At 50.5% G+C, this 24,610-nt stretch overlaps 1 protein-coding gene and 1 non-coding gene across 3 annotated transcripts in view; both read left to right on the top strand.

Annotated features, from left to right (window-relative positions):
• Positions 1-24,610, top strand: part of LGR6 (leucine rich repeat containing G protein-coupled receptor 6) — a 123,175-nt gene that overhangs the window by 15,847 nt on the left and 82,718 nt on the right. For both annotated transcript variants that reach the window (XM_007988948.3, XM_007988947.3), the window contains exons 2-3: positions 14,570-14,641; positions 17,039-17,110. In XM_007988948.3, coding sequence (XP_007987139.3) covers positions 14,570-14,641; positions 17,039-17,110 — 144 coding nt within the window. The remainder of the gene's footprint in view (positions 1-14,569; positions 14,642-17,038; positions 17,111-24,610) is intronic.
• LOC119619886 (small nucleolar RNA U13) lies at positions 20,778-20,883 on the top strand. Its single transcript, XR_005236325.1, has one exon. It is a non-coding gene; the product is annotated as a small nucleolar RNA U13 (small nucleolar RNA).

Below are 24,610 nucleotides of genomic sequence, written 5' to 3'. Positions count from 1 at the left end.
CGAACGAAGGTATGTGCCTACCCCTAGGGTTGGAGAGAGGACTCTAGAGATTTGAGGCTGTGGGTTCTTGAATCTCCACAGCGTGCCTGACACTTGCCTAGGCTCTGAAGATCCAAGATAAGTAAGACCTGAATTTTGCATTGAGAGAGTTTACAATTGGGTCAGAAAATTACCATCCTGTGCATTAAGCGTGAGGCAGGAGACAAGCATAGGCTGGTCGTGGGGGCACTTAGAAGGCAGGTAGGATGTGGCAGCAGTGAAAAGGAATGTGTCTCATTGTGGAATCCTGTGAAGATCCAGGGAGCTGGGGCCAATGGCCAGGAAACCCTGGGAGGGAAGTCTGGGAACACCAAAGCCCGTGGCCATGCCAGCAAATCTCGTGTTTATTGAGCATCTACTATGTGTCAGAGCCTGGGGAAAGTGCTAAGGATACGCAGATGAGTATGATGAAACCATATACAGAAGTAAGCATCCAATTTCAATTTAATGACATAAAAGCTGAGAATTATTCACAGGATTCCATGGGAACCTAGAGGGGAGCCCTCAGAAAGCCAGAGGTTCATGGAAGACTTCCAGAGTTTTTTTTTTTTTGAGAGAGTCTCACTCTGTTACCCAGGCTGGAGTGCAGTGGTGTGATCTTGGTTCACTGCAACCTCTGTCTCCCAGCCTCCCAGGTTCAAGCAATTCTCCTTACTGAGCCTCCCAAGTAGCTGGGATTACAGGCATGTGCCACCACACCCAGCTAATTTTTGTATTTTTGTAGAGATGGGGTTTTACCATGTTGGCCAGGCTAGTCTCAAACCCTTAGCCTCCAGTGATCCACCTGCCTTGGCCTCCCAAAGTGCTGGGATTACAGGCGTGAGCCACTGCGCCCGGCCCAGTGTTTGTTTTTTTTGAACTAAATATAATATACATAATAGAAAAGAGTACATATCGTAAGTGTATAGCTTGATACATTTCCATAAGCAAATATACTTGTGTAACCAGCACCTGGACCAAGAAAGAGAACGTCATCAGCTTTCCAGAAGCACTCCACCCCCATGCCCTCTGCTGGTCACTACCCTCCCCCATAAATATAGCGATGATTGTGATTTCTAACAACATAGGTAGACTGTGCCTGTGTTTTGAACCCAATTATAAATGGGGCATTATTTTGCATCTTGCTTCTTTCCCTCACCATGTTTAAGGATTCACCCATGTTGTTGCGGGTGGTCATGGTTTGTTCATCCTCATTGTGGCATGGTACTCACTATGGGTTAATATAACCGAGTTTACCCATTTCACTGGTGATGGGCAACTGGACATGTTCCAGTTGGGAGTACCGTGGATAGCTGTGCTACGAGCAGTTTTGTACGGTTGTCTAGTGAGCACACGGATGTGTTTCTGTTGGTTAAGTCCCTGGGAATAGAACTGCTGATCAGCGTAGATCCGAGGGAGTCTCAAGGGGGTGAGAATGACTTTCCTAGGTGGAGAAGTGTGGGATGGGTCATTGGCTTGGGCCAGTGATGGAGGGCGAGCAGAGGGAGGGGCAGGAGGAAGCCACAGTGGGAAGAGTGGCTCTGCTGACTGCTCCCCACTTACCTGGGTTAGTTTCCAGTGGCTGCTGTGACAAAGTACCGCAAACTGGGTGGCCTAAGTTTATTCTTTCACAGTTCTGGAGGCCAGAAACCCAAGATCAAGATGTCAGCAGGGACACATTCCTGTCAATGGCTCTAAGGGAGAACCCACTGCGTGCCTCTTCCAGCTTCTGGTGGTTACCACATCACTCCAATCTCCGCCTCTGTCTTCACCTCACCTTCTTCTCCGTGTGTGAGCTCTGTGTGTCTACACAAGGGCAATTGGCATTGGATTTAGAGCCCACTCAGATAACCCAGGGGGATCTCCTCATCTCAAGATCTCTTTCTTAGCTACATCTGCAATGGCCCTTTTTCTAAGTAAGATCATATTCACAGGTTCCAGGGATTAGGAGGTAGACACACCTTTAGGGGGGCCACCATTCATCCACCACACTTTCCCTCATTCCCATGCTAACACCCCCAGCTCATTTCCCCCCTTTGCAAAGCTCTGAGGCAGGCCACTTTCTGATGGCAAATCATGTCCTTTTTGGCCAGCTCAGGCCAAGCTTCCTCCAGGAAGCCCTCCCTGACCCACAGGTACTTGAGATTCCTTCAGCACTAATGTACAAGGCTCTGTCCAGCAGTATCTGTGGTTCTGAATCTCTCCTCAGACCGAAGTTTCCTGAGGGCAGGGAACACACACTGTTCACAGGGGCACACACACTTTCTCCAGTGCTCATCCAGGACTCTGCATAAACTGGCTCTGGCAATAAGGAACTTGGGTTGAAGGCACCTTTCCAACAGTGTCTGGTCCAGCCCAGGGCACCATGCCCAGTAACAGCCCCGATGTCCAACACTTCCCCATGTCCTCTCCTCCCCCTAGACACTGCCACCTTAGGGGTCCTGGCTATTACTCCATCCCAGGGCCTGACTGGTAGTCTTAGTTACACACACAACACAGGGGAGGGAGGAAGGAGCTTGGGGCAAAGGGAGGGAGCCCAGCCCTTTGCCTTTCCTTGGAGAAGGCAAGGGAGACAGGAATGCCTTTGGCTGGGAGACCCTGGCCAGAGATCAGAAGATCAAAGGATGAGAAGATCAGGGGCGAGGCAGGTGGCACTCACTTGGAGGCACCAGAGAGAAGCGGCAGCTGCTGCCTCCTAAGGGCAGGGCTGACCCAGAACGCCCTACTCTACCCCCAGCCTCCCCAGCCCATCTTCCCTAACTTTATAGCGCTGCTTCTCCACCAGGAGGGGCTCTGTGGGTTGCCTGGCGGTGAGGAGAGGGACTTCCACTGACATTCATGCTACACCCGTGGGTTCTCCCATTTAAACCTCACAACACATTAGATACTATTTTATAGATGCAGAAACTGAGGCACAGAGAGTAAAGGAGTCCAATATCAAACAACTGCTAAGTGTTAGGGCCAAGATACAAACTCTGGCAGTCTGACCCCAGAGCCACTGAGGACTACACCATAAGGGCAGGCAGAGAACTCTTACTTAGTTCAACTGCAGCATGAGGGAGTGAGGCTAGGTATCAGGAAGAACTTCTTGCTGGACAGGGATTTTAGATCCAGATCTTGGATCTAGTTTTTCCATAGCTCTGATGAACCAAATAGTTCGGGAGTTAGGGAAGAAGGTAGATGGGTGGGGCGCTATCCAGAGGGAAGGGGGTAAGAGAGAAGCGGCAGAACGAGAGAGGATCAGTGCGGAGGGCGGCGGGCACTGGACCGCGGAACTGGCATTCGAGGCCCCAGGGGCCGGATGGTCTCAGAGGGAGAGGGCCGCTTAACGCGGGCGGGACAGAACCTCCCCTGGGCCGGGAGTGCAGGGCGCGGTGCGCCCAGGTGGGCTTGGGGGGAGGGGTGCCGAGCTCCGGAAAGTTCCACAGGTCCTTCGCAGCCCTGGGGAGCAGGACCCAGAGGCCGACGCGACGGGTGGGGCGCTACCCGGGCCGGCCCTAATCTCCTTCCATTGTTCCGGGAGCTGAGGCCGCCTCCCCACTTCCGGACCCTTTCAGCCCTGGGGCGGGCGACGCGGGTAACGACGGGCAGGGGCGCGGCCAGGCGGGCTGGGGTGGGCAGGGGCGTGCGCCCGAGGTTTGTCCCCGCTCCTGGGGCCGCCGCTTCTCTCCCGGGTACGTGCGTGGAGCTAGGGGCTCCACTGAACCACTTGGTGTGGGTTCGCGCTGCCACTACTTAACTTTGTGACACAGCGGGAAGTAACTTGATATTTCCGAATCTCCGTTTCTTCATTTGGAATGGGAATAAATAATGGTTCGCTCCCTGACCTGTTAAAAAGGATGAAATTAAATGAAACCAAGAACGTTCAAGAGCTCTATAAAATGCAGAGACGTGGAGTGGGGGTCTGGAGAGGCGGAGAGGTGGCGAGACACCTTAATTTTGCAGAACCTCATCTGTAAAATGGGTCAATGGAGTCTTTAGCACAGTGTGTGATCCAGCAAACGTAGCTCTTTTTATTATATGCTTTGAACTTTATCTTCTGCTCTTTTCCCCTAGATTCAAATACAGTCTGGGATCCCGTCCAATTTAGAAAACCCTCTGGCTAGGGTAGGGGTAGATGGTGTTTGGGTGCACCTCGGGCTGTGCGTGTTTGTGTGTGTGTGTGTGTGTTGGTGAGTTGAGTTGCTGGGTTGGGAAGGAGGGTGCTCTGATGTAAAAGAAAAGCTTCCATCTGGGATGGGGCTAGTGAAGGTGGTGGGGGTGGTGAGGGTGGGACTCTGAATAGAGAGGGCTTTCTCCAGTTTTCCACCCCCAGACACACCCTGCCTGTTTATCCACTAAATAAAGGCAGCAGGACAAGGAGCTTCAGCTAAACAAACAAGGCTCAGAGATGTGGTCTGACTTCACCTCCCCAATCCTTGTGCAGCCCTAGTTCTTCCCACCTGCACCAGCTCCACCCAGTTCCTCTCCTGGGGGCCCTGGCTGGGAGCTTAGGGATTTCCATCTGAGGAGGGAAGTGCAGTTTTTACCCATGGAGAGGTCTGATCTAATGGGATCTCAGTCCTTCTCTCTAAGGGACTTCCAGTCTGATAGGGTAGACAGAATTCACATCCACATACCTCCACACACAGAAACAGTGCCCACCTAGACGGAGCTGGAGATCAGAATGAGGGCTAGAAGAGACGCTGGTGAGCCAGGGAGACCAGGCTTAGCAGGATAGAGCGGGCAAGTCCTCTAATGCACAGCCACTGCCGTTTGCATGTGCTGGATTCATTCAATTTCCCTCCTGCCTCAGAATCTGTCTTCCTTCCCTCTTAAATCCCTTGTCCAGGGCCCGCAGGTGGGGTGCCCACTCCTCGGAAGCTGTAGAAAATGGGCCTTGAAGCTGTGTGTGTATGTGACAAGGAGAGACAACTGGGAGCCGTGTCTGGGGCCTGTCTGGGGAGACCAGCCGCATGAATGAGCAACCTGAGATTAGGAGATGACAGTTTGTAATCGAGGACAGGATCGTGTGGCCTCACTTTGTGACTGAACCCGCAGAGATCAGAGTCAAAAGGCCAAAGGGATTAGTCTGAGGAAGCCCTGTGACACGTATGTCCCAGTCCCAGCACTTGTCACTCAGGCTTGTAATTGTCCACTCTGTAGTCATTGTCCCCACTTAAGTTGCCTCTTTGAGGACAGGGAGCATCTGTGATTGGATTTTGCCGCTTCATCACCTAGCATAGTGCCTGATGTATATTAGGGTGCTCAATAAATGTTGAATGGACAAAAGGCTGCATGACTAAGTGAATGGTTGAAGGTTGGAGACTTCTTGCAGGAGGAGGTACTTGAACTGGGCTTCAGTAAATGGTCGAGTTGGGTGGTGATGCTCAAAGGTAACGTTTGTTGGTTACTTACCATGTGCTAGGCACTGCCTAAGCACTTTACCAGGGAGGAAATTAAGACAGAGAGAGGTGAAATAATTGTCCAAAATCATATAGCCAGTAAGTGGCAGAGCTAGAAATCGAACAGAGGTCAGCCTGACAACAGAGGCTGTACCATTGCTGCCCAATAGAATGCGCTGTGATGATGGATGTGTTCTAGAACCGTGCTGTGCAATACTGGAGCCACTAGCTTTGTGTGGCTATTGAGCCTTGAAAGGTGGCTAGTGCAGCTAAGGAACTGCATTTTAAATTGAATTTTAATGAATTTAAATATAGTCACAAGTGACTAGTGGCTACTGCGCTGGACAGTATAGGTCTCGCATTGTCTCTCAGAGAGGTGGTAGAGAGGAGAAGGGGCCCAGAAACAGTCCCCCATATCTTCATTGGTCTCCAGAGGCTTTGCCCTATCATGCTCCTGGGCTGTTCTCAGGTCACACTGTGGCCCCGGCTGGGCCTGGGAAGCCTGGGTCCCTTTAACTTCTCTGCCTGTGGGTGGCATGGCTTGGCAAGGAGGAAGGGGCCATTGAAGGAGAAGCACACACATGCATTATGCAATCCCTGTGCTATGCTTTGCTCTTGAGAAGCTTCTCTTGGCTCTGTGCATGGGCAAGGGAACACCTCCCCAGGCTCTCTGAGAGCCACAGCTAATTGCATGGGGGCAGGAGTGGCCCTTTGCACTTGACTTGCTGTAACACTTCTGACTGGGATTCAGGAACTTGTGTGGGCCACTCCAGTTTAGCAGCTGTGCTGGGGAGAGCCAGAGATGTCTCCTCAGTCTGGGATAGGCCTAAGTCCCTCCCAAAAGGATTCCCCTGCAGTGCTGAGGGTGGGGACCGGCCCTAGAACTGTCTCCATCTCCTTGCTCTGCCCAGGGGACCACACCCTTGGCATGCTGTTGCTATCAGATTAACCCCTTTCAGTAAAAAGAGGTCAGAACAATACGATTTAACCTGAAGTTGGTTCCTATGGTGGTGCCAAACCAAGATTTCCCAAATCTAGCATTTTTGAGAGAGAGGAACCTCTTCTGGGTCTCGTTCCTCCCTGACCTTCTTTCTCTACCATCAGGGTTTTTTGGAGACCCATATCACATCAATGAAACATCACCATGTAGTGGACAGTCTCTGACTTCTGACTTCCATGGTCTTTTAACTCAGGGCAAACAAAACAAAACTAACAAAAAACCTCACCTTTTCGTTTCTCTCACCTGACTTTTAGGAATGTCTTCCCCTGCCTTTATCCCTCCCAGCTCCACCTGAATGAATTGGGTCACCTTCTGGCAACACTGTGGGTGCCCAGCATCTCCCTGGCTCAGTCTGACCTGCACAAGCTTTGCCTTTGCTTAGCAACTGCCAGGGACTCTCTCCCCTCATAAATAACCCCCCACTCCAGGCTCCCCTCCAGCTTCTCTTTTCCTATCTTCCCCCACATCCGTCCTCTCCATCACAGGCCCTCCTGCCACTCCAGGCAGTCTGGGAGACATTCCTTTTACCAATAAGGGAGCCAAGAAAGGACAAAATAAAGCAATAGCCCTTTTATTTAAAAATACAGCATTGTTCTTACGCAGGACTTTGTGCAAAGCCAGAGAGAACAGGTTGTGCTCTTATGTGTGTGTGAAGATAGACACACATTTTCCTGATAGGAGTACACTCCCTTGTTTGGATATTTGTGAAAATTGCAAAAAATCCGAGAGAACTTTGTGTCATCTTGTGTGTTTGGAATGTCAAAGATGATAGCTAGTATTCAAGTCATCTCTGATAAGAAGGTGTCATCTAAAGTGGGGAGGCTGTGCTAGAAACCAAGATCAATCTGGTGGGGTGGAAAGAGCATCCCCCAGGGTTTTGGGAGACCTACTTGTAACACCCACTCTGCCATGAACTTGTCGTGTGTCCTTAGGTAACTCTGTTCCTCTGAGCCTGTTCCTGCACTAGCAAATTAAAGGAGTGTAGGTAGAGGAAAGTGCCTGCTATTCAGGGGGTGTTTGGAAATGCACGGGGTGTTTTTCTTCATTTAAAATTTTCTTTTAAGACAGAAAGTCTCAGTCTGTTGTCCAGCCTGAAGTGCAGGGATACTACCCTAGCTCACCGCAGCTTCAAACTCCCAAGCTCAGGGGATTCTCCTGCCTCAGCCTTCCAAGTAACTGGGACTCTAGGCGTGTGCCACCGTGTCTGGCTAGTTTTTAATTTTGTATAGGGACAAGGTCTCACAATGTTGTCCAGGCTCATGCGGTGTCTTTGATGGTCACAATAATAGGGAGATACTCCAAACATTTATGAGCAAGGCCAGGGAAGCGAAAAGCTCTGCAGCGAGTGGGACAGTCCTGCCAAGTGAAGAACTGCCCATCCGCAATGCCGATGGAGCCCCCACAAGTAACATGAGGTGCTCTCTGGTGCTTTCCTCTCTGAACTCAGTTCTGTGGGCTGCTCACGTCTCATCCATGCCCCGCCTCATTCTGCCTGGGAAGCCTTCCCTGCTCACCCTCTCTCCTGAGTGTCTGTTGTACTCTCCAGTCTGGGCACACGTTCTAGAACCTAATTGGGAGGGTGGCTGCAGAACAAAGCGGAGTACATATGTGGAGGTTTGCCGTCCCTTTGTGAGTAAACAGTCCTTCCCCAGCAACACTGTCAACTCCTTGATGGCCCAGACCTTGCCCTGGGCTTTGTCTGTATCTCACGCAGCTCTGAGCTCAGCACACAGAAGCCTGTGGGAAAACAGCTTCATGACCTTCAGGGCTGGCCGGGAACTTAGCATTCATCTAATGGAACCAGGTCCTCTGATTCCAGATTCTGTGTTATTTCCTCTCCGCCCCATCACCTGCTTCTGTTGTTGACAGAAGAATTCAGCAAGTGTTCTCTGAGCACCAAATGGTCTCCGTGGCGGCCAGCCTGTCTCCTGGCTCTTTTCAGTGGGAGAGAACCCCACCTTTGGACTCTCAACAGTGGCCTGTTCTGCTCCTTGCCAACCCACGAGCTGTCTCCTGACATGGCAGGATATGTGCCCAGCCCAGCCTGGCTCTCATGGGGAGGGGTTGCTGCTGAAGGTTGTCTGGGCAGCTCGTTAAGCACTAGTCAGAGACTGAGAGAAGGCTTGGGAGAAAGCTGCTGGTCCACTGCGGGAGCCAAGGGATTATTTGGAGGAGGACCTCACTTTAATTTCTCTAGTGGATGCCTGATTAACAGAACAGTGAGCATTGTGAGCAACAGCCTTCATGGATTGGGTGCCAGCTTGGAACTAAGCATATGGTAGTTTCTTTATAGAGGTTAAGCCCTTATAGCAGCTGAGGGAGACATTGACACTAGGCAGTAGGAAGAACTTCCCTAGAGTAAAGGCTCGGCCACAGGAACATCACCTGTCTATGTCTGTAATGCACTCATTTGGATATTTATTGAGCATCCCATTTCAGGCACCCTGATAGTACTGGAGGATACACAGATGACTAAGGTTAAGTCCTTGCCTTGAAGAAACACATAGTCATCTGTGTCATTCTATAGTAATAATTATAATTCAGTTAGATGAGTAGAATATTAATAATAAGGCATAGTTATTGAGCACTGGGTTTTATTTGTTTATTTATTTTTGAGACAGAGTTTCTTTCTTGTTGCCCAGGCTGGGGTGCAGTGGTGTGACCTTGACTCACTGCAGCCTCCTCCTCCTCCTGGGTTCAAGTGGTTCTCCTGCTTCAGCCTCCCAAGGTAGCTGGGATTACAGGTGCCCGTCACCATGCCTGGCTATTTTTTTGTATTTTAAGTAGAGACGGGATTTGGCCATTTTGGCCAGGCTGGTCTCGAACTCCTGACCTCAGATGATCCACCCTCCTTGGCCTCTCAAAGTGCTGGGATTACAGGTGTGAGCCACCACACCCAGCCAGCACTGTGTTTTATATTTATTGGCTTATTTACCTCACACTACAACTTTTTATTTTATTTTCTTTTTGAGACAGAATCTTGCTCTGTCGCTCAGTCTGGAGTGCAGTGGCGTGATCTCGGCTCACTGCAACCTCCGCCTCCTGAGTTCAAGTGATTCTCCCTGCCTCAGCCTCTTGAGTAGCTGGAATTACAGGCGCCTGTTACCAGGCCCGGCTAAATTTTGTATTTTTAGTAGAGACGGGATTTCACCATGTTGACCAGGCTGGTGTTGAACTCCTGACCTTGGGTGGTCCACCCGCCTCAGCCTCCCAAAGTGCTGAGATTACAGGCATGAGTTACCGTGCCCAGCCCACACTACAATTCTTGTGAGGTAACTAGTGTCGTTATTTCAATATCACAGGTGAGAAAATGGAGGCTTACAGATGGGAAGTGATGTGACCAGGGTCACACAGCTAGTGAGTGTTGTGCTGGGGGGATGACATAGGCAGGTGCCATCCTACATGCATGATAAGTGCTCAGTAAGCACTGTTGAGTGATCGTATGCAAAATACCATGGGGACAGGCGATGCTGGGAGCACCTCACAAAGAAGGGGACTGTGGGGCATAGCCAACCCCAGGGGCTCGCCTCCTGGCCACTGTAGCTGGCCTTTTCTTGAAAGTAGATCTTAAGTGCTCCTATTAGACACACACACACACATACACTCACACACATTCACACACACACACTATGTGAGGTGATGACTATCTTAATTAGTTTGATTGTGCTGATTATCTCACAATGTATACAGAGATTAGATCATCAAGTTATATGCCTTAAATCTATACATAAAATAACTGGCTTGCTCCTGGCTGCAGAGATGGGCAACCTGAGTCCACAGTGGGACTGTGGAAAAGGGGTTTCTGCCGCTCTGGCCTCTTCTCCAGCAGGGAAGGTAGCCACAGCTCCCCCAGGTCCACCGCAGGGGACCCAGGGGCTTGTCTTTCACTGCTTCTTCCTCCCATAGAAAAAATTCAAACAGACCCAATCCCCTCAGGCCCTTGGGTATGAGCCAGATTGCCTCAGCGGAGGGTCTCCTATGATCCCAGCCCCTTTCAGCTGCTCTCTGACCCGTTCCCCAGCATCCTCCCTCTTATCAAACCTGTTCCCTGTCTCCATGGTGACACTGCCTTACCCAGTTTCCTTGGGTGGTCTGGTTGCCTCACAGGGTGAAACTCTGAGAACATTTTCCTCATGTGCAGCCAGAAGCTTCCACTTTGCATGCCCGGGACTGCCCCTCTCTTCTCTCCTCTCCATTCCCCTCCTGCAAGCCTCTCCCTGAGACATTTCCCATCCCCACCCCATCATGGCTGTGTCCAGTTGAGAGGACTCATAGCCCCTCTGGGTATCCCAAGGGCTCCCAAGAAGAAGGCTTCAGAATGAAGTCACAACCCATCATCTCAATCCCCTTGCTGTACATGCATATGTACAGATAAACACATGTGCCCTCACACATGACATACACATGCCTAGCACCCTCAAAACAAGTACATCCAAGAGCCCAAGTATCCCAACCCATGACCCCCATTTCTTGTACATATCTACAAGTTCATGCAGCCCAGTGAATGTAGCCACAACCAAACCCCAAACACCCAAGGATCAAGGTGCACTCTTATTTCCCCTGGGTCCAGGCATGGCCTGAATGTTTGAACCGTGCTCTCTGAGTTGCACAAAAAACCAGCTGCACAGCCAACCTCCCAGGACAGTCATATGTCAGTAGGAACCACCAACATGACAGAGCAACCTCTGTGTTTGGAGTTTCTGTGTGTCAGTTCCTTCCCTGTCATTGTGCAGGCACAGCCTCCCCACAGCAGGGCCCGGTGCCTCTTGCCAGGACCCTTAGCCATTCCCAGGGCCCGTGGCATTGGCTTGGTGGCTCTCGGCCTTGAAATCCCCACTTCACCTCCCGCTTCCAGCTCTGCATGCTCCTCTTCCTTCCCCTTCCCCTGGCACCAGCCTTACCCCTTTTCCTTTTGTGAGAGAGCCAGCCCTGAATGGGGCTCCCTCCACCCTTGAACAGTTGAAATTCGCCTCCTTGCCCCACCCCAGCCCCTTTACTGAGCGCTGCAGCTGGGCTTTGTGTTGTCTTGGGGCAGGATGTGGGGGGGGGGGGTGGAGGGGTTCAGGCCCCCTCCTCCGCAGGGGAGAACAATGAGGCCGCTAGTCAGGGTGGTGGGGCACAGGGAGTGGGTGGGGTGGGGGCCATGGAGGGACATCAGAGCCTCTGCTGCCGGCCCCTGGAGGGACAGCTGAGTGATGAGGCCTGAGTCACATGCCCTGAGTCCTCCTTGAACTCCCGCTGCGTTCCTGTCGAGACACATCCAGAAATGCACAGGGTAAATATTTAGAGGTAATCATTTTTTTTTTCGGCACCTCGAGCCTCCTGCCTTGCTGAGAATGAGCCAGGGGTGGGACACCGGGGGAGGAGTCCAATCCGGCCCAGCTTCTGCAGCTTGGGCTTCTGTGGGCGTCGCCCTACGTTCTCCTGACACTGTCCAGTGTGCTCCTGCACCTTCACATTTCAGCCACAATCTGAGGCTAGTGGGGCCTGAAAACAACCTGAGGACCAAACCCTGACTTAAAATCCATCAACAGGCTGGGTGTGGTGGCTCACTCTTATAATCCCAGCACTTTGGGAGGCCACGGCAGGCGGATCACTTGAGGTCAGGAGTTCGAGACCAGCCTGGCCAACATGGTGAGCCCCATTTCTACGAAAAATACAAAAATAGCCAGGTATGGTGGCAAGTGCCCATAATCCTGCTACTTGGGAGGCTGAGGCAGGAGAATCGCTTGAGCCCAGGAGGCGAAGACTGCAGTGAGCCGAGATCATACCACTGTACTACAGCCTAGGTGACAACAGTGAAACTCTGGGAAAAAAAATCCATCAACAAACTCTCTCGGTTCTGCCTCTCTCCCACATTAAACTGTGGCCACAGCACACCAGCTGCAGCTTCTGCGGAGCCCTGTTTCTAGACCCGCAAGCCCAGAGGTGACCCTGCTGTTTCCACAGGGGAGCAGGGAGGGAACGGTAGATGAGAAGCAGTGCTGGGTGCGGCATGCCAGTTCCTTGGTTCTACCCTGCACAGAATGTCTCCCTTCCTTGGAGGACATGGAGTCCGGAGCCCAGGCTTTATCAAAGATAAAACATTTGAGACTAAACAGTCTTTTTATAGATTGGAACAGGACTCCCAAGCACACGCTCTCCCGGCTGTTCCCCAGCTTGCCTTTCTGGGCACACACAGAAAGCACATGCATTTCTTGTGGGGAAATGGAGACACCGAGGTTTGAGGGCAACAGTGCATGTCTAGGGAAAGGAGAAAGCCTCAGGAAGGCTTGGGGGCAGTGCCCAGCCTTGTGGTGTCTGGTCTGGGCCCACCTCTGTACCCCCTCAGGGAAGGGGCAGGCAGAGGTGAGAATCAGGTATTAGGAGTTTGAAGTAGTGTGGAACCCAAATGTGCCAGGCACACACACGCAGTCTCACATACCGTTGCTCACCCAGGCACAAACTGTGAAGAAGATGCCAACACAGGGTGGGACCCACAGAGAAAGGTACCAACCCCTCTCTACTACTTTCCTCCTTCCATCTTTCCCTCAGTGTCCTGTGGGCAAGTGTCCCAGCCCCACAGGCCTGTGGAAAAGGCACCAGCCCCTCTCCCACTGGCCTGTGGGGCTGGGACACTTGCCCACAGGACACTGAGGGAAAGGTAGGAGGGGAAAAGCAAATATGTACTGTGTCCGTACTATTTATTAGGCAGTCTGTAAACATGAGCTCACTTAATCTTTCCAAGCACCCTACCAGCTTGGTGCTGTCCTATTTTTATAGATGAGGTCAACTAGGGGCCCAGCGGTCAAGGGCCCAAGATCCGACAGGTAACTGCAGAGGAGAGATGTGACCTCAGGGTCTTTTGACTTCAAAGCTCAGGGCTCCTTTCTCTTTGTTTTCTTGAGTGTGAAATGGAGATAATGATGGAAGCTAATTTGGGGTTATTATGAGAATGGAGGGAGGTTGTTTGGATAAAGGTTAGCTGGTGTCTGACACAGAGTGGGCCTCCAGTAAATGCCAGGGTAATTATTGTGATTATTTTGTGTTCAGGGCCTCTAAGAGGGCAGTGACACTGAAACCCCGCGCAGGGTCTATCAGATAATATGGGCTTAAGATGATCGAGGCTATGGATCTGCAGAGGGACTGGGATGCTTAAACCCTTTGGGAATCTAGTGGTGTGCCAATTCTGTGATGTGCCAAGGGTCAAGTCTTCCAGGTGGACTAAGGCAGTGGTCCCTAACCTATTTGGCACCAGGGACCAGTTTCATGGAAGACAATTTTTCCACAGATGGGGGTGGAGTGTGGGGGATGGTTTTGGGGTGAAACTGTTCCACCTCAGATCATCAGGCATTAGAGTCTCATAAGGAGCGTACAACCTAGACCCCTCGCATGCGCAGTTCACAGTAGGGTTTGCGACCCTATGGGAATCTTATGCTGCCTTGGCTGATCTGACAGGAGGCGGAGCTCAGGTGGGAATGCCCACCCGCCCACTCAGCTCACCTCCCTCTCTATGTTCCGCCTGGTTCCTAACAGACCAAAGCCTGGTTCCGGCCAACTGCCCCGGGGTTGGGGACCCCTGGACTAAGGGAAGCAAACAGGTAGAGCCTGGTAGGCACTTCAAAGGGCAGTGAAATGCCACTAGCTCTGGGATTGAATCAGAGGATGGTCCCCCATGGAGAGCCCAGGGACCATCTTACCAGTTCATGAATACTGAATGAGCCTGCTCCATAGATCGGAATGGCAGTGATCTCTGGGCCTCAGTTTCCCCACCGGTAAAAAGCGTGGATGAGATATTATTTGTATTTGACGATCCCTCCCTTCCTGCTCTGAAATTCTATGAATTTTACTCTAGTTCCTCCCTTTACAGGGAGGCCAGTTTCCTGCATAATCCCAATCACAGCCAGTCCCAGGGGAGTCTCACAAAGGAACGGTGAAAGGCAGAGGGGAAAGTGGGAGACCATATAGAGAGAATCCTCAAATGGCCCAGGAGGCCTGACTCCCAGCTTAGTTCTTGCTCTTAGAGAGAATGCAGCTGCTGTTGCCAGACTGGCTTTGGAGTTAGAATGGCCTGGTGGGGGGTAGTGTGGGAATCTCAGAGGTCCTTCAAGGGGGTTTGGCACCTGGACAGTGCCAGATGGCCCAAGTGGGGAGTTCACAGCTCCTTTTCCCATTTTCTCTCCACCAGGGACCTCAGTATGAACAACCTCACAGAGCTTCAGCCTGGCCTCTTCCACCACCTGCGCTTCCTGGAGGAGCTGTGAGTAGACGCTTTGCAGGGTGGGAGGCAAGTGTGGGCTGTGCCTAACATCTCTGGAACCAGGGCTTCCCAGGAGGTGGGGTGGCGAGAAGAGAAAGGGGCTTGGGAAGCTAAGACTGTTCTTGACAGCAGGGTGTTCTTTAGCTGACACCTGGCCCAGGTGTGAATTGACATGCTGGGCCACATGGCGTGGGAAGTCTAGGATCTAGCTTTCATTCCTCTTTGAAACCAGTTCCTCTTTGCAGCATTCCCTCCTAATGTGAATAGTCACACTTCTCCCTGGGAGTCATCTTTGACCTGCTGTCATCCCCTGTGTCCAGCCACCATCCCCTCCCCAAGGCCTGGTGGTTCTTCTCTGGGATGTCTCTCACCTCCACCCCATTTCTCTAGTCCCACTGCTACTGCCCCAGATGTCCCCTCACATCTGGGGGTTGAACCAGCCTCCAAACAGACAGATGCCCTCCTTCCATTCTAAATTACTCTGCACACCTTCAGGATGCATCTCACCAGCTCAAAAGCCTTCTGTAGTTCCCCATGGCCTAAAAGATCCACTTCTTAGACCCTCCCTTACAGTAAAGGTCCATTTCCTCAACAAAGTCCTCCCTGGTGAATCCCTGCCCACAGTGGTCACTCTCAGGTTGAGATTCTTAAATCTGGCCTTATATGTGAGGGAGGCTCATAAGTAAACCATCTCCTGGGTTAGAGTGACTGACTGCCTGCTCTGGGAAGCCAGGCCATTCTGTCCCAATCCTTCCTTTCATCCTAGCTCTATATTTCCAACACCTCCCAGCCCTGTTTATTCTTATTTTCACACCACATAGATCCTTGGGGCTCTAGAAATTTTGCTTAAACTTCTCAAACTGAGGGATTACAGCTCTTTCAGAATTTGTCTAACTCTTTTAGAATTTAAACAAAAAAATCATAAACAAAGAAACTTCACAAATTGTGAGTTCCTGGCCCCGAAAGCATTCACAATTTCACCTCTACCCTGGCCCCACTACTCCCCTAACAGACCTCCCCACCTTGACCCTAGATAGTGCTCCCCAAGGATACAGTCAACCTGCCCCTGTTGGAGTTTTGATCCCTAGGGCCATGGCTTGGTCTCCAGACGAAGTACCTGTTGAACCCCCTCTAGTAGACAGGCAAGCTCAAGGTGCTCTGGGAGAAAACAAGATAAAAGCCTTCCTGCCACCCCCAGGTCCAGGTGAGGCTGAAGAGTAGTGTGGCCAGCAAGTTAGCAGGGGAGTGTGGCAGCTGTTGGCTCAGGCATCCAGGGTGTTCTGTGTAAGGAAGTGGTCAGGGTCGGCCTGGCTGGTGGGCAGGAAAGCCTTCCTGGAGGAGGAAGATTAAACCAGTTTTCAAAGGAGATGGACAGGGTAAGAGGCAGTGGAGGGGCCTTTTGAGGGGGAGATGACCTAGCTTAGGTGGGAATGCAAAGCAAGAGCAAAGGCCAAGGAGCTCAGGCACACCTCTCAGGTCATGGGATGTCTGGACCCATTTTAGAGGCTCCACGTAAAGGACGTTTCCACGGCAAATACCCACCTACAGAACCCAAGCTAGGAGACCTCAGATGTCACGATGCCTTTCCACACAGTTTTTTTTTTAAACAGTATATGTCAAATAAAGAGACTTTTATTATGTTTTAAAAATAGCTTCTGAGGTATGCCAGAATAGTCTCCATATCTACAAGCCTCTTGGTAGCAACTGATGCACATAATAATATCCCTGGGGACTTTGGAGATCAGGCAGTGCCTTCATCAACAATTAAACTCTGCTCAGTCAGGTTTCAGCATTGAGTGTATTTCATTGCATTTGCTCCTTTTAGATCTGGTGATTGCCCCTGACAAACGTGGAAATGCTTAATTAGACCAGAATCTTAGATGAATCACAACACCCCGTTTCCTAACCCTCCTGGATTAGCGAGGGTTAGTTGTGTAGTTTAGGGCCTGGAGAGACACAGACACACCCCCTGGTACTCATCCCTCCACTGATGACACCGTATGATGCAGTCCAACAGTTGAGAGCAGGTGGTGGGTAATCCAGGTTAGTACAGAACAGGATGAGGGGAAACAGTGGCTGTGAGCCTTGAAATTAGTCAGGTCTGGGTGAGAACACTAGGCTCTGCCATGGACTGGTTCTGTGACCCCTAGGGGATGTAGTTGACTTCTCCTAGCCTCAGTTTGCTCATCTGAAATTTGGGGAAAATAATAGGCACTTTACAGGATTATTGTGAGAACTGAGGCAATGCATGTGAAGTATTAAACACATTGTAGATCTCAATAAATGGTAGTTCTTACCACCGCCCTCCCTTCCCCTATCCCAAGACACTGACTTATGGAGGTCACCACCTCCTTGGGTTACCTGCCAACATCGTTGACCATTGTCTCTGATTTCCAGGCGTCTCTCTGGGAACCATCTCTCACACATCCCAGGACAAGCATTCTCTGGTCTCTACAGCCTGAAAATCCTGTAAGTATAGGTACACTTAATTTTACATAAAGCTGCAGCACTGAGAATTGTGAGCAAATCAAAGTTTCAGAACCCAGGTCTTGGTTTACCACTGCCTTACTTATTATTTCCTTATCTTCACTTTCAGTTTCAATTGTTATTTCCATTTCTTTGCTTCACTTTGTCTGTAACAAACTTTATGATTTGTCAACAAACATTTAATTGTATCTGCTACATTCAGCCACACTAAAAGGAAGTGAAACATTAAAAAAAAATAGTGTATAATGACCATCGACATAGGTCTTTGTGGGGCTGAGTTCAGTTACAGACCCACAGGTCTCTCCCCATGACCTTTAGCCCAAGAAGGGGATAAGACTGTTTCTGGAGAGGGGAAATCCAGGTGGCTTTTCTTTGGCTCTTCTTCTCCTTGCAACCCAACCTTAGTCTCTGTGGCTGCAGCACTGAGTTTCCATTCTGGCTGTAAACATATTCCCTCCTCCAGTCTTCAGGTTGCTTCCTCCCTGCTCCTCCTTTGCCTATTCCCTTTGAAGCAAAAGGTAAGTGAGAGTTGGAGAGGACCTTTTCTTATTTCACCTGGCTTCCACTTGCCATCAAACTGATTGCCCATTTCAGGGAAAGGAAGGCTGAGACATAATCTCCTCCCATCCCAACTCATGACTCAATTTGTTCCAACTAAGACTGTCCTCCCCAAGCCTCCTCATATTCTTATGATGAGTGAGGGTAAGAGGAATTGGGAGGAAGCAGATGCATAGGGACTGAAGGTAGATAGGAGAGGTTCCCAGGGAGGGTGCATTGTCACAGGGTCTGGTTTGGGAAGAAAAGGAGGATATTGGGGAATGATGTTGGAGCAATAGAATGAGCATTTGGGGCTTCCCTAAAGTGGTGAGTCATTCCCAACTCTGCTACTCCCTTACCCCTGACTTGACTTGCAGACAGTTGAGCAGGTTGTTCATTGCACCAGACCATCTGGTTAAGGAAGTGAGAAGGGGCTGAATCCCAGTCCTGTGCCCTGGCTTGGGGCTGTATTCACCCAGAAAGGGATATCTTTTAAAAATGTACTCAGAGTTGCTGATGGGTTAGTGGTGGTCCTACCCCGCTTGGCCCGTGAGCTCCAGGCTTCCAGCTGGTCAAGGTCAACACTCCACATCTAAGCACTTTCTCCTTTCCCTGTGTTGTTGGTCTCTGGCCCCTCTGTCTGTGAATCTCTGACTCACAAGGCTCTCTGGTCTCTATCCTTCCCTTAATCTCTGCTCTGTCCTTGGGTCTCTCCTGTTGTCACCAGCCTCAGTCTCCTTGTCTCCCCCTTCTCCTTCTCTGTGTCAGACCTTGCTCTCCCTCTCCCTGCCCCACTATTCCCTGCCTCTCAGTTCTGCTTCTTCCTGTCTCCTCTCTGTGTCTCTCTCCCCATAAACATCTCTGCCCTGGGGAGCAGGGGAGGCATTCTGAAACAGACACACGGTGCAGGCGGCCTACTTGGTGGTGTGTCTGTGCCCAGTGACAGGCTCAGACCTGCAGTCTGGATTAGAGAGCAGGGCTCTGTTTACTGGGCCTTCAGAAGATGTGAGACTCACGTCCCATTCCTAAGACTCCGGCTTAGAGATGAGCCTCCTCTTTCTTCTTTGCCTACATTAGGCAATAAATCAAAGCTTCAGAGAAACCACAGGACTCCCGCCCCCCTTTCTGCAAATGGCACCCTTGGCTCAGTGAGTAGGGCAACAGGGAGCGGTTGTAGGCAGGAGTTGAGTGGGAGCTGAGGACAGCCAGGCTATCCACTCCCCACTTTGCCATTGAGCCCTATTTTGCCCCATCCTCAAAGATCACCTGGTTCCCCAAAGCCTTTGTGTCAGTCCTTGGCCTATAGAACCTCTCTACCTTAGGGATGGGTTGGGTGGTCTTGGGGAATTATCCTCTTATATGCTTCAAAGCAGAAGATTCCACCTGCATCCTAGGCATGAATTACTCTCTGATGTCTGATGTCAATTTCCCTTGTAGTTCCTTCCATTGCTTTCTTTTCAGAGCTGCAAGAAAAATAGAGCAGTAGCACCGTGATAATGATAACCTATTTTTTGTACCAGGAGACGGTCACCTTAGCTGCTCCCCAGTCTTCTCTGGGCCTGGGACCCTTATCTGAGTGGCCTCTTCTTATTTCAGAGGCCGGGATCTCCCTGTGGGACACTCTGCCTTGGTCCTTCTCTCCCGAGGCAAAGGATTAAATAAAGAAGATTCTCTCTCTGATCCTTTCTTAAATGACTGTGACAGAAGCCCTCTCTCATGTCTTTCCCACCACCCCCACCCCCCAACCCATCCCTGCCTGACCTGGAAATATTACTCTTAAGATCTTCTTCTTCCTCTGCGAGCTCTCTAAGTCTTCAACCCATAGGCTCTGGCCAGGCTCAGATCAAGAGAGTCAGCCCCTGCGGGGAATTTTCAGTCTCATACTGCTATCTCTGTCCTGTAGAGCTGGCAAGGTCCAGACGCTAATCTTAACCATTACTAGTCTCACCATCCTGGCTCAGCACTGGAGCTGTGCTAAGGGAAGCCACAGTTCCCTCTGTCTTAGGCATGTGAGAAAATGCCTGAGCCTCTGGGGGCTCCTATCCTACCTGTTTTTACACAGGGGCAGCTTTGGCCAGAGCTCCTGCATCTTGACCTACAGCCTAAGGGTGTGGGGATGTGTGTGTGCGTGTGTGTGTCAGACTTCTCCAGTCTTTATCTCAGAAGTTTCCTGTCTTGTCTCCATCACAGGTTTCTTTCCCCAGAGCTGCCCTCCCAGAGAGCTGGGTGAGGCCTAAGGCTTGGTCATCTTCCCACCTCTGAAGACAAGCTCCCCCCTCCTTATGCCAGATTGGCCTGACATAAGATGACCTGGCATCTAGAAAGATTTCTGCTGGGCCTCAGTTGCTTCTCACCAGGCCCAGATCTGGGAAATTGGGGTAACAGTCTGAGGACCTGCCTCCCATCCTGCCCTCAAGAGACTGGGCAGGAGATTTTCCCAGGTGCCTTACTCCTGGATTGAGCCCCAAATCCCTATAAGTCTGTGACTGTGGATTTTTAGCCCATGCCATCTTGATAAAGACAAAGGCTCTTAGAAGGCAGCTCCTGCTTCCTCAGCTGGGGTTCATCCCACATGAAACCCTGGCTCCAGGCCATAGAGGAGTGGTTGGGAGTTAGCATCTCTGGGACCCATCCTGGAGGAAATCTCCCTGAACCAACCTCTAGTGTAGCCCTTTTCACCCTGTATGGAGCTGTCTTCAGTTGACAATAACTGTGTTTACTCTCCGCCTGGCTAGGCGGTGACCATGCCTGGCTGAGTCTGGGCTCCATTAGTGTTGATGAACTGAATGGAGCTGACCCATGAAGGGACATGCTGGTCATTTGGGAGTGCTGGGCTCTGTCCGAGCCTCACCAACCTGGCTTGGGGGAGAAGGCTGCCCCCTCTGAGTCACCCCTGTACATGAGGCAGTCTTTCAAGGGACTGGATGACAGGAAGTAGATCTCATGTGCAGTCGGAAGCCTTGAGGTCAGACTCAGAGCCTCACCAGACCCCAGAACAGGTGTTAAGAAGGATTTCAGATTTCCTCTCTCTGAGCCTCAATTTCCTCACCTTTTAAAGTGGAGGAGTCAGAATAAAATTTCCAACATTTTTAGCTGTGGAAATTTAAAACAGATTCTTTGTATTTCATACACGTGATGATCAGTGTTCACCCTCATGAGTGAGATGTGCCACCCTTGGACCTTGTTACAACATCAGCACGTTACCCCTTTACATGATATTTTTTTTCAAAAAGAAAGGAAACTTAAAAGCATTTTGCGGGCTGGGCACGGTGGCTCATGCCTGTAATCCCAGCACTTTGGGAGGCCAAGGCAGGTGGATAACCTGGGGTCAGAAGTTCAAGACCAGTCTGACCAACATGGTGAAACCGCATCTCTACTAAAAATACAAAATTAGCAGGGCATGGTGGCGCACACCTGTAATCCCAGCTACTTAGGAGGCTGAGGCAGGAGAATCACTTGAGCCCGGGAGGTGGAGGTTACAGTGAGCAACCTCCTTGAGAGTTGCGCCATTGCACTCCAACATGGGCAACAAGAGCAAAACTCCGTCTCAAAAAAAAAAAAAAAAAAAAGGCATTTTGTGTCGACGTCTCAATACATAAAACAGATGAAGGAGGTCTCTGGTTAAAGCAAGTGAAGAGGGTGGTACACTCCAGGCTGTATCTTACCTACCCGTCCCATAGCCCCCAAGCACTTCTACAGAACTAAAGGAGCCTTTGGAAACCACTGGTGGATCACCTCTTTTATACCTTTGGACATGACACTCATGGTTCCTGCCCCCAAATGCCTCTCTGGCCAGAGAGATGCTTCACATGTGTGAGGAGGGGAGGAGTGCTGAGGACTAGACTTCTACTGGACCAATGTCTGCATGTTAGAGTCAGCTGCGAGCTTGCAAAACTAGTGATGCCTCATATTCCTTCCCCAGAGACTTTGCCCCAGAGATTTAACTGGGCTTCAGTGTGACTTGGGCATTGGGATTTTAAAAATCATCCGAGAGGTCAGGTGCAGTGGCTCATGCCTGTAATCTCAGTGCTTTGGAGGGCTGAGGCAGGAGGATGGCTTGAACCCAGGAGTTTGAGACCAGCCTGAGCAACAAATCAAGACCCCATCTCTACAAAAAAAAAAAATGTTAAAACCTTGTCTGTTGATTCTGATGTACAACCAGGGCTAAGAACCGCTGGATTAGATAGACTGCCTCTCCATATAGAACCAGGGCTAGAAAGAGAAGTAGGAAAATGTCGTCATAAAAGCACTGGCCTGAGAGACAGGACTTGAATCCTAGTCCTGATTCTGCCATTAATTTGCTTTGTAACTTAGGGCAAGTTACTTTCCCTCTCTGAGCCTTCGCCTCCTCATCTTGGAAAACAAAGGACTGTTTTCTTCCAAGCTTTATAACCCAGTTGTAGTTCAATAAAAGAATGATGGCTGGCAAGTGAGACCAGGAACATCAAGAGAAATGGGTCAGGGCCAAGCCGACTGCCATGCTGACCTCCAGCTTGATGGGTGTTGATTCCAGGAATAAAAGGACTTTCTGATGATCAGACTGTCTGGCATGGGATGAGTTGTCTGGGGGAGACAATGAGTTCCCTGGCACTAGAAGGAAAATTAAGTGCCCTGAGAAGATGTTGCAGTGTCTGCATTGGTAGGAGGTACAATTCAGAAATCTTAAAGCTCTTTCTAGATCTCTCTCTGGGATTTGACAAAGGAAAGGATGGAGGAATCTTAGGAGGTGATGTAGGTAGAGATGCATTGAGGGGCCTCTTGGAGCTCAGGCTCACCTGTGCAGTGACCAGATGTAGCCTCCTGGGCCCCTGGAGGAGTGGGGCCTGTGAAGAGGCATGAGCAGCCTGTGACCCCCTGCTTTCTCAGCCATCATTTCTCTTGTATTCTTGCTCCAAGCACCCTCAGGCTTCTGCATGAGAATCAAGGTAGGCCCCTGAGATGGGAAGTGAAGGCCCATCCTTTAGATGAAAGAAGTCAGGATGGCTGGGAGGGTAGAAACACTAAGCAGGGCAGAGGGCAGGAGATGTCCTGGATGGGATGTCACCACTGAGTGAGGATTTATGCACCTTCTGGCAGCCTATTCCTTTGAAAGATGAAGGAATCAAGGTTCAGAGAGTGGAGAGGAAGTGACTGACTCAAGTCATGCAGTAAGTGGTAACGCCGAGACCAGATACTAATCATGATAATTGACAGTATCTATGAATGTGCTATTGAACTTGTCCTCTGTGTGAGACACTGCCATTGAGTGCTTTACAGGGGTGATTTTATTTGATCCACACAATCAGTGCATGAGGTCAGTATCATCCCCAACTTACAGATGAGAAAACTAAGGCCCATGGTGCTTAAGTAGCTTGCACACTATCACACAGCTGGAAGCAACAGAGTTAGGATGTGGATCAGGGCTGTCCGACTTCAGAGTCTGCACCTGTGACAACTATACTTTAAGGAAGCCCAAGAGACACAGGTTTGAATTCCAACCCTGAAGCGACACTCTGTAACTGGAAAGGCCCCTCTGGCACTTGGTGGAGGCTGGACTGAAGGGGCCACTGGAGGCCAGCAGACCTTCAGGAACACAGAGTTTGCATGGAAAGGGGCTGAGCCCTCCAGCTGCTCACAGCCCTGGGCTCTGCCCCTTCCTGCAGCCAGGCCCTTCCGCTGTGTGGCCCTTGCCCCTTCCCCACCCTTTGGGGTGGCAAGGAGGAACCCCATCCCAGGGGTCCCCAAAGTCTGTCTTTGTTCTTTGTTGTCCCTTCTGTAGCCTTGCCTCTATGAAGGGCTCCTCCTATCCCCACCCATTCCCACAGTGAGCTCAGCATTCTTTTGTTCTTGTGATGCTGAGATTGGGTTCATATTTGAGATTTTCACATACCTATAAGAGAAGTTTAAGAGAGATGACATGTGACTCTAACCAGGACATCACATAGGAGGCGTGGATAACGACTCGGGCTCATCATCTTACTGTTCAGCATTTTCTAGCTGTTGCTGTATCACACCACTATGATAGATGCTGTGGTGTAATGGTTAAGTGTCTAGACTCTGGACCCAAACCCTCTGGGTTCAAAGCCCAGCTCTGTCACTTATCAGTTGTATGCACCCTCAGCATGAGGATGATAATAATTCCTATCTGTTGGAGTTATAACAAGGGTAATTTTGAATTAATACAAGTCCTAAGACCAGGACCTGGCACATTAGCCATTGCTATTATTAAACTGAAGGACCAGAAAATGGGCTACTCTTCCTGAAGCGTGGAATTACCTGAATGATTGTGGACCAAGGTTCCCCCTCTGAAAGATGGATGGATACACCATAAAGGGGTGGTTGAGTCTCCTAGGGTAGGGCTTACTCACTGTGCCCAGGGCAGTCAGCAACTTTCTCCTTTCCTGCTTCCCCAGCTCTTCCATGAACTCGCTGTGTGCTCTCCTTCTCATTTCTGGATATAAAGGCCTGGAGGGTCATTGTGGGGTTTTGGGGCTTGGGTCCTGGTTCCCACAGGGCAGCTAGTGAGCAGATAATTTTCACTGGCTGGCACAGCACTTCTTTGAGGGATTAGGTGAGACTGGGCCATGAGAATAGTGCAGATACACTCATCTAGGGTACTTTGAATTGTTCCTATAGACAAAGGCTCAAAAAACTATATCTGCCTGGGGCCCTGACACCCTAAGGGCAGCCTTACCCTCATCCACATCCTCCCCTTCCACAAAGAAACCTTTAGCCTTTCAGATGAATAGACAGGGAAACTGACAACCTACCTTTTCCCACATCCTTACTGACCAAACTTTAACAGAATCCCAAGTACTCTGACTTCAGAATGCCTTCTCTCCTTCCTCTCCATGGTCTTCTTCACCCCTGCCTCATCCTAGGATCCCTTCTGAGATGCTCTCCCTGGACACTGGGCCTCTCTGCCCCATGTACAACCCCCCAGGGACCTCAGCAGCCTCTGAATCT

This window comes from Chlorocebus sabaeus, chromosome 25 (genome assembly GCF_047675955.1).
Source record: "Chlorocebus sabaeus isolate Y175 chromosome 25, mChlSab1.0.hap1, whole genome shotgun sequence".
NCBI classification, from domain to species: domain Eukaryota; kingdom Metazoa; phylum Chordata; class Mammalia; order Primates; family Cercopithecidae; genus Chlorocebus; species Chlorocebus sabaeus.
The sequence above is the reverse complement of the archived record's forward strand: the minus strand, read 5'-3'. Positions and strand labels throughout refer to the sequence as shown.